Source organism: Pantherophis guttatus, chromosome 3, assembly GCF_059756535.1.
Source record: "Pantherophis guttatus breed Tessera chromosome 3, ASM5975653v1, whole genome shotgun sequence".
In the NCBI taxonomy this organism is placed as follows: domain Eukaryota; kingdom Metazoa; phylum Chordata; class Lepidosauria; order Squamata; family Colubridae; genus Pantherophis; species Pantherophis guttatus.
Window position 1 is genome coordinate 37,597,099 of NC_142065.1, and position 14,087 is coordinate 37,611,185.

Consider the following 14,087-nt stretch of genomic DNA (forward strand, 5'->3'; position numbering starts at 1 on the left):
GATTCATGAATCTTAAATTCAGGTTGATTGCTAGATAGAGACCCTGTTTAACTTTGTATATTCAGTCTGAAGCTGCTCTTTTCAAGTTGTTATTCCAGTTTCTGCCAGATCTGATTTATAATTTTTAGCCAAGAATTCTCTCTAATGTGTTATATTTAAATGAGGAAGAATATTTTTATGTGGAAATACTGATATATGTGTTAATAATGTGTTTTGAGATGTGAGTTTCCCTCAGAATTCGAATAGGCTTGAATGTGAACTCAAGCATAGCCTTTAAAAAACATAGCCTTGTTCTATGGGATCAAATTTTGTCTCTTTGGCTTTAGCTATATAAACATTTCTTGGCATGTGACAGAGTTCCTAGTAATAAGAAAAGACATTTCCTATCGATTGTTCACCCCTGTAGATCCTTGAGCTTTGGGAACAGGTCCAAATATTATTGAATAATGGGTTCCAGAAGATATTCTCAGATTATGGATTGCTGCTTACAGGCAGACGAATTGGAAGGCTATATTTTCCCATGCTAAATTTTGTTAAGAATCTTTCTAAACTATTTTCTTATATCTTAGGCCTGTTACTGCCATCTTGTGGTTATATGTGGGACATACCAGAGTGGTTGATAATAGCTGCAGAAAAGGGTTGAAACAGGAAGCTGGAATTGCGATTTGTATTTAAAGTGCACATTCAGTTTTATCACATTCTTTATTAATTGTTTTATCACCTACCAATTTGTCAGAGAAAGATTGACCTCATTCTTTATAAATACTTTCTCTGTGAGTCCCTGCAGTAGAAACATCATATTATTATACCACTTTTTGTATTTTATTATAACCCTTTTACTGTAACAAGGCTATATAAGCCATTCAGAGTGCTGGTTTATTGGAGTTGAATATAAGTTTATTTTTATTTTTATTTATTTATCATATTTAGGGAGAGTCTATTTCCCCCACAAAGGGACTCCAGGCGGTGCACAATAAAAGCTGCAATAAGCAAATAAATAACCACTGCAAATATTCCTCAAGTCTCTGAAATGTTAGTGACATTGATAAATATTGAATAATGTCTGCCTTAGTGGTTACTCTGAATCTTCCATATCATTATTAATTTATCAGAATGATTTTCTTTCCAAAATATTTAATGCTTTCTCAAAGTTGGCAAGTGAATTCCTTAAAATACATTTATTCCATATATTTTTTATCTCATTTTCCTCCAGGGAGCCAAGAATGTGGATTCCAAGTTGCATCGTTTACCTAGTCTCACAAGTGACAAATATTATAAGAAATGTTTATCTTGGCTACATTGATACATATCATGCCAGCTTTTTCTTCCCTTATTTTGTTCTCATACACTCTTCTTCAAACTATAGCAATTTTGTATCTCTCCCAGTAAGCACAATGCTGGAGAATTTCATTAGAAGCTCTTACAGAAGACTCTAGTTAGAGTTTGTAGAAGGAGTGGCAGAACCTGGGGGGTGGAGTTAAACTAGGGATCAGCCTAGAATCCATATGTATATGGATGCATATTAAATCTGACTTCCTTTGAATTCCATTGACCCTTATCTAACCCCAAACAGGTGTTAACTGTTAATTGAGAAGTTTTTTGTGGATAGGCACGATAAGCAATAAATCAGTTTATTTGGACCATCAATGTGGACCTGATCCTTTGTGCCTGACAGAGTTGAAGCATGGACTAGCCAAGGAAAAATATTGAAGTGTTTTAAATTCAACTCTCATTTAATCTTAAAATGAGACGATTCACCTCTGGAACAGTCCAACCTGTGGTAAATGGTCCTCTTGACAAGAATGGAAACTAATCAAAGAATGTTCAATTGTATCAATTTTTTGAGCAATTATAACTTATAAAATCTATAAATGTAAATAATACCAGTTTTAAACAGCTTTAACCATACATTCCCATAGATGATAAAATATCTGTAGAGACATCTCACCTGTTACAAATTATTATGTTATGCTGTAAAGCAGGGGTCTCCAACCTTGGCAACGTTAAGCCTGGAGGACTTCAACTGGGAAGCCTTAAGCCTGGAGGAATTCTGGGAGTTGAAGTCCTCCAGGCTTAACATTGCCCCTGCTGTAAAGCACACATGAAAATGAAATTGAAATCCAAACCAGGAAGTATTTTTTTCTGATTTTTCTGATGCCTCTATGGCAGGGGTGGGCAATTGTGGCCCTTTTACAACCTGTGGACTTCAACTCCCAGAATTCCTGAGACAGCCAAGCTGGCTCAGGAATTCTGGGAGTTGAAGTCCACAGGTCATAAAGGGGCCATATTTGCCCACCCCTGCTCTATGGGTCTCAGGAGTTGTACTGGTGATAGAAATTGCTGGAGCTTTCCTTTGCAGCATACTAGTTTGCCATTCATTATTTAATTTTTTTAAAATGCAACAGTTGTACATTTGAGTTACTCTTCGTCTTCTAAGCAGCATGTATTGTTAATCTGCTTGCTACTGGAAATATCCATTTAGCCCTGTATAGACCATTGAGTGCTGCCTTTTAAGGCATAGATAATAAGAGATTGCATACATGGATCCTTACCCTATAAAGCAGTCTTTGCAGACCTTGAGTCATCTAAGTAGGGCCTTTCTGAATCCTAGCTAATGGCATAATAAACACAGCAACACATAGAAATATACACAAACACTGATAAATACACCCACTCACCCTACTAATAAGCCAGTACAGGATAAGTAAACAGAGACTTTGTTTAATTCTGATTTCCTCAAACAGTGAGCTATTTTGTATTAACTACCCACAGAAATCTTTGCAGGGAATCTACTGTGTTGGATGCTGCCTACCTTCTGTTCATTTCTGCAGCCCCATATACAAACAAGCATTGTCTACCAACAAGCCATGCTATAGGCCAGGGGTGAAATCCAGAAATCCAAAAGGTTCTGGAGAACCGGTAGTGGAAATTTTGAGTAGTTCAGAGAACTGGCAACTACCACCTCTGGCTGGCCCCAGCAGTGGGGAGGGAGGGGGATTTTGCAGTATCTTTCTGTTCTGGAAGCTACGGACCCCAAAGAACTCAGCACACACAAAGTCCGTACAAACCTTAGTTTACTAATTAAGGATTACTAATAAGTTTTTCTTAGTAGTTGTTCGAACACAAGTACAGTTTATATCAGTCTTTTCTGAACAAGGACTGTTAATTTAACTTCATTAACAGCTGACAAGAATCCAAAGAATAATAACTCAATTCTGAAACACGGTATTTCAGATAACCGTAATCTTATTGCGGTTGGCAGAATGCCCAGAAGCAATTTGCAGGAAAACTGACAAGAAAGGAGCAAGAGCCGATCAGATGTTTCTGGAATCAAGACGCAAAGGAATATGAACGAAGTTGTTTCCTGCAAATTGCCTCAGTCATTGTTCTTCCTTAAATAGTCTAGGGGAGTGGCCAATTAGCCCCAAGCCTTACTCTTGAGGAGACCTCCTCCTGAGGAGCCACTCCTGCCTTTTGGCAGCTCTGTGCGCTCGTGCATCAAGAAGAGGCTCCTCCTCTTCTTCCTCTTCACTTATGGGAGCTTCTGGAGGTTCTGAAGGCCCTGGCTGAATCCCCGCCTCTGGCACCACATCTTTCCAGCCTCCTCATTGTCTGACTCAAGTGCCAGCTGCACAGGCTGCTGGCGCATCACCACACCAGCCTCCTCGCTGTCTGAATCAGCTACTAGCTGCACAGGCCGCTGACGGGCCACAACACCTTCCCCTGGAGTGGGGTGGGAATGGAGATTTTGCAATATCCTTCCCCTACCATGCCCACCCAGAACCGGTAGAGAAAAATTTTGGATTTCACCCCTACCATAGGCTCAACAGTTCTGAAGCATGCAATTCTTCATCATGAGGACCAAATATCTCCTTAAAACCAATAGATCCACATTCAACATAGATATATAGAGTGAGGACAATTCTGGTTTGGATGGAATTATTTCCCTACACTTTAAACCCAACTTCAAGCCACTTGTTGATATTGAATCCTAGCATGAGGATAAAATAATTTCTTAAAACTAGCGGTTTTTAGCTATTTGTTAAAAGTTGCTATGCAAAGTGTATGATCTTTCTTGAGAGCCATGCTTCAGTTTTTGATTGAAGCGGCTCCTAGTTTTTGCAGGACTTTTTCTCCAAAAATTTGATAACCTGGAATTGAGATAAATATTGACAGTGAAAATTTCTGAAGTATCTATGTACAGTACTATAAGCAGTCTATAAGGTGCTGGTTTTCAGTATCCTTTCTATATTCTATTGTAATGCAAATCAGTATCTCTAGAAGGAAGGCAGCAGCCTTTACATTAAGCTACACATCATTACAGCTATGTCTGTTTAAGAAAAGAGGAAAATAAAAGTAATGTGCAGGCATTAGGTGAGGCTTTAGATAAACCAAATTCTGATTTGCTTTTACAAAATTAGAACAAACTGCTCAGCCTTCTCTGATAGTATTCTGCTCTTTGAAGATGAAAGGAAATCCTATTTTTGCATTATCTGAACTAGTTATCTGCTTGGACACTCCTTTTTTTTGTCAAATGATCTGGCTCTTTTTTAGGACAAAATAAGATATCAGATTGTCAAAATTTGTGAAACTTGAATGTTCTGCTTGGTTTTCCTTGCAACTATCTTCAATATAGAGAATATTTATAATCTGTCTACAACTAAATAATTGGCATCGGAACATAGATTGGGGAGGTAGATTGTGGAGTTTTTGAACAATAGCCAATTAAGGTCCATAAGTGCTGAACTGCTCTTTACATTGAAAGAAAATGCATGTTGATTTAATTTACGAGGCTCAGTATACTACTTTTCTTCATGGCCGAGTTAAGATGCGTTCCTCCTTGAATTGACAGGGGGGGGAAAGTATCAGTATAATTTGCTCTGCCCAGACCATCAAGCTTTCATCTACCCCAATAATGGTTGTGAATTATTTGGTGCTTTCAGCTTTACTTGGGAGAATTTAACAGCACAGCAATTGTGGTCGTCTCTGACCTTTGTCTCCCTCTGATTCATGGTTACCAGCTGTTGGGGGAGGGGAAGCCGCAAATTGCTTTCATTAAGGCAAGGTAGAGTAGGTTTGGGTGAAGGTAGGCAAGCGCATCACCTTGCAAGTTGCTTTGTCACTAGTATGGAGATGCTCCATGCTAGTACTTCTCACTGGATGTTTTTGAACATGTGTCTAAAAACAGAAAACCTCTGTCCAAAAATAGCCAAGCAGACATATTGGTAATGTGGGTGGAAGATGAACCAGGATGAAATGAGAGGTGCCTTACTGGGCTGGAAGGGAAAACTGAAACTTTGTAAATATAAGACCTATATAATAAATTTCACTCCAGCTCCCAAATATCCAAAATCATTAAGTGCTGCAAAAGGATGCCAGTGTTGGCAGTGATTAGCTAGTCTGATGTAAAGATGGGAAAATGCTGGGAATCTCATATGCATTTCTACATGGTGTTAAAAGTTGATTCCACTGCTCTAATTTATTCATTGCAGGCTGTAAAAAAATAAACAGATTTTTTTTTTTACAATTACATTTTTCATATGGCTAATTTCATACATTACTCCAACAAAATGAAACATTTCAGGTTGCAATCCTGAAGCTACCTTAGATCTTTTTCCATGAGAATAAATGGAAAAGTCCACCCATAAGTCCACCCTGCTTTGGATTTACATTCCTAGCCACAGCAAAAACATCCACAAACAATTTTACTCTAGTGCTAGAATTTTAACGTCAACTTTTTCAGATCAGAGAGGAAGAATAGGAGTTATTCCAATACTACTCACCTTATCAAAAAATAAAAGCCAAAACAGTTTCCTTTGTCCCACCCCATCCCATAGGAAAACAGCAGGGCATGGAAAGAGATCTGCAAAAGATAGCAGAGAAGCCTGTTGCACCAAAAAGCATTTATTTAAAAATCAAGGGGAGGGTAGAAAGCAGCATGTCTTATGCTCCTTAAAAGTGGAAGCAGCTCTTTCCAACAGTTTTCTCTTGGACCCACCACGTAGCTATGGTGCTCCCAGATTTCCCTCTACACTCTTCAGTATTTTCTCTTGCATATGCCAAGATGCAATCATTGTGTTTGTTGATACTTCCATGTACTTTGTTATAATCTACTCACAAACACAGCTGTCTCATCCTAATGATATAATCCATCTGGGCAGAAGAGTATTTATTTCTATTACAATACATACATACAATGTACACACAAACATATTGTTCACTAGCAGTTTATCAGTATGTCCTGCAAAGCCAAATTCTAGCCTCTGTCAAATTATCTGAAGTGTTATTTATTCATTGCTTGCTTTTGTATTACACACACAGACAGACACAAACACAATTCTGCCCTGTTTAATGTGTTACAAGATTTGTCCATCCATTCGTACTGTAAAGGATGCTTCATAAGGTTGGACATATATGTTGACATGCAGTTGCCACTTTCATTTAAGTCCCAAGATAGATTTGAAGAAACATCCACTTAAATAACCATGAACAAGCCAATAGAGAAAGAAAAACTGGTGATAAATTGGCATAGAATGGGATAAGAAAGAGGCTAATTTTAGGCTAACATCTCCACTTGTTGCTCTCTTTGCACTGCTCAAATCACTTTAAACATTCATTGGGGACATATTTTGTGAAATTTGGTAGCCTCATCTTGAACCATGATGACAACTTGATCATAAACACCAAAGTCTCACAATGTGTTACTGCTCTTGAATGGGGAAGATTTCCATGTTCTCACATGAGACTTCAGAGATCACTAGAGGGTTACTATTTAAAATAAATACAGATTTGGAATAGCTTTTGTGGGACTGCAGGCATGGTTTAAGGAAGGAATAGATATTTGACATCCCAAAGCTGCAGATTGTTAAGTGAATGAGCAGTAATTCGAAAAAGAAACACAATTCCAATTCATAATCCATTGTGTGCGTGGAGACTAGAAGTAAAATTAAAACCTGTATTTCAAAGCCAGAAATCCAGTCTTGTCCTGTCCCATTGTTCATCTCCTAAAACCTAACATTTATTGCTTATATAGGGAAATGCTAAACTAAGTTGGTTAAAAATTTTCTAATAACATTACCAAAAATATTTCTGGAGCAGCTTTTATTTGCTCTTGAGTCCCTATCATGGGACTTCCCCTCCCCCCCTAAAAGTGATTCAAGTGTTACAACCCCCTCAGATCCTACAGCTTGAAATAGCAAGGTAGTTGATTAAAGTCAATAATAAAATGACTGCTTTAGTAGTAGCAGTGTAGAAACCTGAGGTGAAAGTTTGATTGACACACATATTACATAGAAACCAAAATGATTAGAGTCCACTTCCAATCTATATCCACATACTTAATAAATCTCAGCTATATATAAAGACACTATGCTAAGCAAACTATCTACTTTCAGTAAGTTATTATAGTAAAACAAAAGAAGTTGTTGATAAGTGGTTGTGATGATCACCTCAATAGGAATTGTGCTTAAGCAGAGCATTTCCACTTATAGCTTGCAGTCATATCCTCAGTATACTTTGCCCAATTCTGGGTTGAAAGATACCTATCCCTATTCTAGGTTCTGCGTAGGCGAAGCTGTGGGGCAAACCAGCCATTTTTACTATCTTCCAGCAACTATCATCTAAGCCACAGGTGTCAAACTCACTGTGTCATGTTGCTGTCATGTGACGTATCACAATGTTTTTTTCCCTTTGCGGAGCTGGAGTGGGCGTGGTCTACGCATGACACATCCAGTCTGTGGGCCACCAGTTTGACACCCTGATCTAAGCCTTCCTTACCCCATTAATTAAATTAATCATTTTCTCCATATTTATACATATGGATTGTACTGTTGTCTCTAAGTAAACAGGAAGTTATTCTTTATCAGGGCATTTGAAAAATTCCTTTTTTCTTCCTGGATCCTTTGGTTCCATAACTATATAAATGGGGTGCCCTGCTCTGCTTCTCTGGGCAGCAAAACTTCACATTCCTGCATGCAAAGTCAGATTGAAATTCTTTAAAGCAATTCATATCCCAAATAAGGAGTTTACCTGATGCTGAGAAAACCAGCTTCAGCCACTCATTCCATCTGAAGTCAGCTGGCTGCTTTCCCGGAGTTCCCATTATGACTGCTGTTTTATTACTTTTTTTTTTTTAATTCTCACTCTTCTTTATTGCTTCTTTTCTTCCACAGTTACAACTTCAGATTTTCTAACCAGGTTGAGTATTGCTTTTAAAAACCTTTCGAGGGTGGCATATGATTGTACCCCTATCCACACAGTTTACAAGCAAATATGTGTAGGTTGTGTGTTGGGTTTCAAATTTGATTGTCTCAGGCCAGATAAGATAATGCAGAGTTGAATTGGAGTGAAAGGATTATTAGTATTAGCTATGTGGTCACTAAGACTTGAAAATGACTTGATGGCACACAATCAAATTATAGCGAGGAAAAGTGCAACTGTCTAGCAGTGTTTGATTCTTGTTCCCCTATTACAAAATATGTAAAGGAAGTATCTACTATAATATTTAGATTACTAAATCAAAAGATTAGTAATTTTCATTAAGTAATAGTCAAATCTACTCTATAGATGCCTTTCTATGGATCAGCCTATTTTGTAAGCTAATATAATGGCTGCCTATCACTGGGCAGAAGTATGGTGCTGTTACCAGAATAAAACTTGGATAGGAAAGATGATCAGGATTACAGCTGGCAAAGACTTGGACTATATCTTGAAATTTCCCTGTCTGTCTAGTTCTGAATGTGTGTGGTCTATATATCAAGCAGGAAACTTGGTGTATACTGGAATGGGAACTAATTCAGGAGTGATTCATAGAATATTTTATGAGTTGGTTTCATAACCTGCTGTGATATGCAGTCCACTTTTAAAAAATCGTGTATGTTCATATCAAATCTTGAATGTATTGCAAAGACATAGAGCTCAGGGGGATATGTTCCAATTTAAGGAAAAAAGGAGAAATCCATATAAAGGGTCAGTTATACCACTGAGTCCAAATGCTAGTTTGTGGACATCCAAATCAGTGCACCTCAGGCAAATGTCAGTTGAGCTTCCAATTAAACATAACCAGGTTCACTAAACCTTTGGCTAATTGGTTACATTTTCAAATTGCTATTTTTGTTAGGAAGATTTTTGTAATATGAAGTGTGACTTTGTCTCTGTGCAACTTAAATCTGTAATGAGAGAGAGCAGACCTTAAGCTTTTCTGTCTGACATCCCTTCAGATGTTTGAAATGTTGGCATGTCTCCTCTCAGACATCTTTCTGTGCCAAACATATTACTCCACAATAGCTGAATTTGCACCACACAGTTCAGTGTCTTTTTGAATTAATTCATTTTTGGGGATTGCAGAATATATAATGGGAAGCAACTAATTTAATCCAAATTTACATAAAACACTAAAGTACCAACAAAATTCAAGTTAATTTAGCTTAGCATGTTGTGCAAATGCAAGCATGCTTTAATTAAGCATATTATTATTATTATTCATATTTCTATGCCGCCCACTCTCCTAAGACTGTGGGCGGCTTACACCAAAGACAGTATGCTAAATAGCATATTGCCCCCAACAATCTGGGTCCTCATTTTACCCACCTCAGAAGGATGGAAGGCTGAGTCAACCTTGAGCCGGTGAGATTTGATCCGCTGATCTGCTGAACTAGCAGTCAGCTGAAGTAGCTGCAGTACTGCACTCTAATCACTGCGCCACCTCAGTTCTTTGTACAAACCTATCTCTCAATTCCTTGATAACTGTCTTCACTCAACTGTCTTCCTTTACTGGAAAAAAGACAATTCTGGAGTGAGTGACAAAATGGAAGATATGGTAGAAAATAAGGAAATTCCGGTAGTTGCTTGTCATGTGCTTCTTTGTTAATAGACTCCAGTATCTGGTTTCTGTGTGACATGTCTGCATTTGGGCCATTGCCTCTGTATTTAGTTTGGCTTTTGCAGAAGAGTTTTGAGCTTGTTTCTGATTTCCTCAATTATATTTTCTCAAGTAATTTTATTTTGTAAGGTATGTTAACATCAGTATAATAATAGAGGATAACAAGCCATGATAGTTTCTATGGAATGTAGTTCCATCAGCTGGATCACATGACAGGCTATTCAGAGTTTACAGAAGATCTGCTTCTGATGCCTCAGTAGGAGACCAGTAGTGATGTGTAAGTTAGTTGTTTTAAGAAATGGTTTTGTTTGCAAATAAGGTAATTCAAAGGCAGATATTTCAAGACCCATACATATAATGCTATAGAAGAGACTATAATGTAATTAGTGTTCATGAATGCTTGATCTAGATCAGGGGTGTCAAACTCGTGGCCCACAGGCTGGATGCGTCACGCACTGGCCATGCCCACGTCCGGTTTAGCGAAGGGGGAAAGTTGTGATACATCACGTGATGACACCATGATGATGTGAGTTTGACGCACTGATCTAGATTAAGCCTGTGGAACAGAAAGATTTTTTAAAAAATGTAACAGAAAATATAGCTCTCTTTTCATTGTCTGTCTGTCTGTCTGTCTGTTTGTCTATCATCTATCTATCTATCATCTATATCTATCAAAACAGGAATATTTTTACTAAACAAGAGTTAATTAGGACTTGCAAATTTCTGTATTGAATCTGAAACTTGATCGAACTTAACTTGGTGAACGGATGCAAACACATATATGCCATCATCTGAAATGGAATATGAACAAGTGAAATAGGTAAATACTATATTTGTGAAAAGCTGGGCATGAGTATGGTTGTAGCAGATGATAAGTAGTTCATGAATGGAGAGATGAAAGCCATGGATATGTGGAAAAGTTGCAGCTGCCATTCACTGTCTGAGTGATATAATGTTCTTTCAACATAATATCAACCTTGAACATACTATCCATTTTCCCAACAGACCCTGAATCCCAGAGAAAGAGGACAGTACAAAATGTGCTCGATCTGCGGCAGAACCTTGAAGAGACCATGTCCAGTTTACGGGGCTCCCAAGTAACTCACAGGTGAGATCTCTGCTCTTGGTTCCCTCTGCTCTTGGCTAAAGCACTGAAGTGACATTTTGGCGGATTAATATAAATCAGTTGGCCAATTTCTGTTTGACCTTTTATTAAATCAAAGGGCAAAAGCGCTAGCATGGCTCATCTAGTAAAAAGCAAAAAGCACCTCTATCCTAAAGGATTAGGATTTTGAAAAGCTGGCATTAGAAAGGCGGCCGTCCTATTTTCCATATACACTCTTCTTTTCTGCAGACCCTGCAGATGCTGATTTTATAAAATTATTCAGTTCTTTTAATTAAGTCAGTTCTGTTCTTTAATCTTGGGCCTCCTCTTTTCTGCATGCTGTGATCTGTGTTAATGGTATTAGGATGTATTTTGATGTTGACAGCAGTGCGATTAGCCTGTGTTTTGATTCAGAAAGTCAAGGCACATTTATTCAAAAACACCAAATACTGTATAGTGCTTCTAAATATAGAAGATTATTTTACATCAAACTCTACCCCTAATATATTAGGCTTGTTTTGATTTAACCTAATGTTTGAACCCAACTGTTACAACTTAGCCTTACACGTGAACCAACTGATATGGCTTAATCAACAAATCATGGTTAAAATATTTGGTTTCATCAATAATCTCTATAATCTTAAGGATGATGGAATTGTGACATTAGCACACAAAGCTGGAATCGTAGCGCTCCCATTCCTCAGACCTGAGCTTTGGCAGCAGCCTCTGGATAGTAAAACTTTCCCTTGGCTCCCTATTGTCCAAATGAGCTAATGCAGTGACAGCAGCTTTTTTAGACCTCCAGTGAGCAAACCACAGCTATGTATCAATGTAATTTGGTGGAAAAAAGGCAAGGAATTGGCTGGCAAGGTGATCATTCTCCAAGCACATGGAAATGGTGATCAGATTATTTTTACCATGTTAGGGAATGAGGAGAAAACACGGTTACTATCAGCTCACTTTTCTGCTCAGTTCTATAGTTTAACTCTCTGGCATCCCAAATTACATTCTGAGCTTTGCACCAGAGTGTGGAAACTGACTTTGCACCAGCATGAAAAGAAATGCTTAACCATAAAGCTTTAGTGTCTGACAGTGTGAATTTAGCTTCTTTTCTCAAGGAGCTTGGTAGCCCCAGGTTGAGTTTGAAATTACTAAAAGGCAGCTGGAATCATTTGAATATACTCTGCACATAAATCCAGAGATTAATGCAGGTCATAGATTTTGTGTGTCTGTGCGTGTATTTGAGTGAACTTCAAGTAATAACTGACTGCTTCTCTAAATGCAGTGCTCCCTCAGTGTTGCTCAGTTGGTGTCTTAGTTTCTGTCTTGTTTTTAATACCCCACACCACAAAAAGGCTCACAATGCAAAATAGAAGTCTCACACTGACTGCCTCACTCCATGTAGGGTGGGAACTGGCAGATGAACTCCACCCAGATGACTCACTGCAGCATGAGATCCAGCAAGGGAGGACTGCTGGGCTGCTTCCAGTTGATTTGTTTAGCTAAATGTGCTGGAGGTTGGATCAAGGGAGATTGCTTCATGGAAGAAATCCAAAGCATTTGTTACTTCTATAGAAGGCTAGTTTTGAGAGAGCTCGGCTAGGCAAGAGGGAAAGCATATGGATCTTGAGAGATGAGAAGATGCCAGTATAACAGAATCTCTGTGCATATCATTGGCTGCACATGTGCTTTCTGCCAGATACCGATTCAAGGCAATCAGTTTCTTTAAGGATGTTTAACAGCTGCATTTATGCTTATGCCCACCAGAAAGCCAATCATTCATCCATTCATTGCTTGTGATGTGTGCAAGAACTAGGAAGAAGCAGGTTCTAAAGAGTAGCTATTTTAGTCTCTTGAAGTTGAACCAAGAAGAGTCTTGTGACACTTTTTGGTCTAACAACATAGGTATTCATAGACTGTAATCTCTTCTTCAGATGCAGGGCAGGGATAGTCACTGACTGTGAAAAAAAGCATTTTAAAGACATACCATTATCTTTAGAATAAAAAGATATGCACAGGCAGCACTACGTGTACATAAGCCTGTGACTTGAGAAGCATGTCATTCTTTGATGAAATGACTTGCAGTCCACAAATCGTAAATTAGTCTTTAAGGCCCACAATGCTTTTCTTTTTGTTTCGGAAGGCAAGATTAAAGTAATCTTAAATCCAATGTTATAACTCAATGATTAAAGGACATACAGCAGTAAAAGACATTGTCTCACATTCAAATTATAACTTATATTCTTTCACAGTGGATTTCATTGTTCTAAATTCATTTAGCTATAATCACATAGCGGTTTCTGTGTATTTTTTCTGTGTGTCGACTAGTCTTTAGATGACAGGTCAATGAATAGTGGTGTCTATTGCTTTCTTTTCTGTTTTCATTGTAGGTATTAAGAGTTCTTAGATCTAAAATCAGTGTACTACACCCTAAACAATCATTTTTCTTCTCTCTTTGGATGCGTTAGGAAATAGCATCTTGACATTCAATTAGTCACAAGAAATAATAGTTAAAATTGAGTATGGTGACTCTTTCTCCCAGAATAATGAGCAAATAGTCAAGATTATTCATTTAGAAATGCTCATATATTGAATATAAAAGAAATGTCAACACTAAACCGCATGAATGTTGAGGTTCCTATTCTAGTTTGCCTTTTGCATTGGAACTCTCAAAGCTTTTCCTGAATAAAGTGTAAAGCAGGGATGCCAAACTCACAGCTCACAGGCTGGATGTGTCAAGCGCTGACCATGCCCACACCTGGTTTAGCAAAGGGGGAGGAAATTTGTGATATGTCACATGATGACACTGTGACAACGCGAGTTTGACACACCTGGTCTTTACTAGGCTTCCACAAGCACAGCAGGAGTATGGTAAAAACTCTCTTTGAACATTATTTCTTCTCTGCTTACACCAGTATGCTTCCATATATAAAGAAACTGTATTAGAGGGGAATACCCATTGATAAACTCATTTTTTTTGTATCGACATTTTATTTATCTGAAAAGTGTTCAGTGTGAAGTACACAAATTGATCATGTTCTCCTAAAAAATAGGTGTAATAAGTAGGGAAGAGATGTAGCAGCCTTTGCTACCTGGCAAGCT

The 14,087-nt window shown here is 38.0% G+C and overlaps 1 protein-coding gene across 7 annotated transcripts in view; it reads left to right on the forward strand.

Annotated features, from left to right (window-relative positions):
• NAV1 (neuron navigator 1) overlaps positions 1 to 14,087 on the forward strand; it is a 256,933-nt gene that overhangs the window by 147,906 nt on the left and 94,940 nt on the right. For all 7 annotated transcript variants that reach the window (XM_087889298.1, XM_034414207.3, XM_034414203.3 and 4 more), the window contains one exon: positions 10,886 to 10,988. In XM_087889298.1, the coding sequence (XP_087745424.1) occupies positions 10,886 to 10,988 (103 nt within the window). The remainder of the gene's footprint in view (positions 1 to 10,885; positions 10,989 to 14,087) is intronic.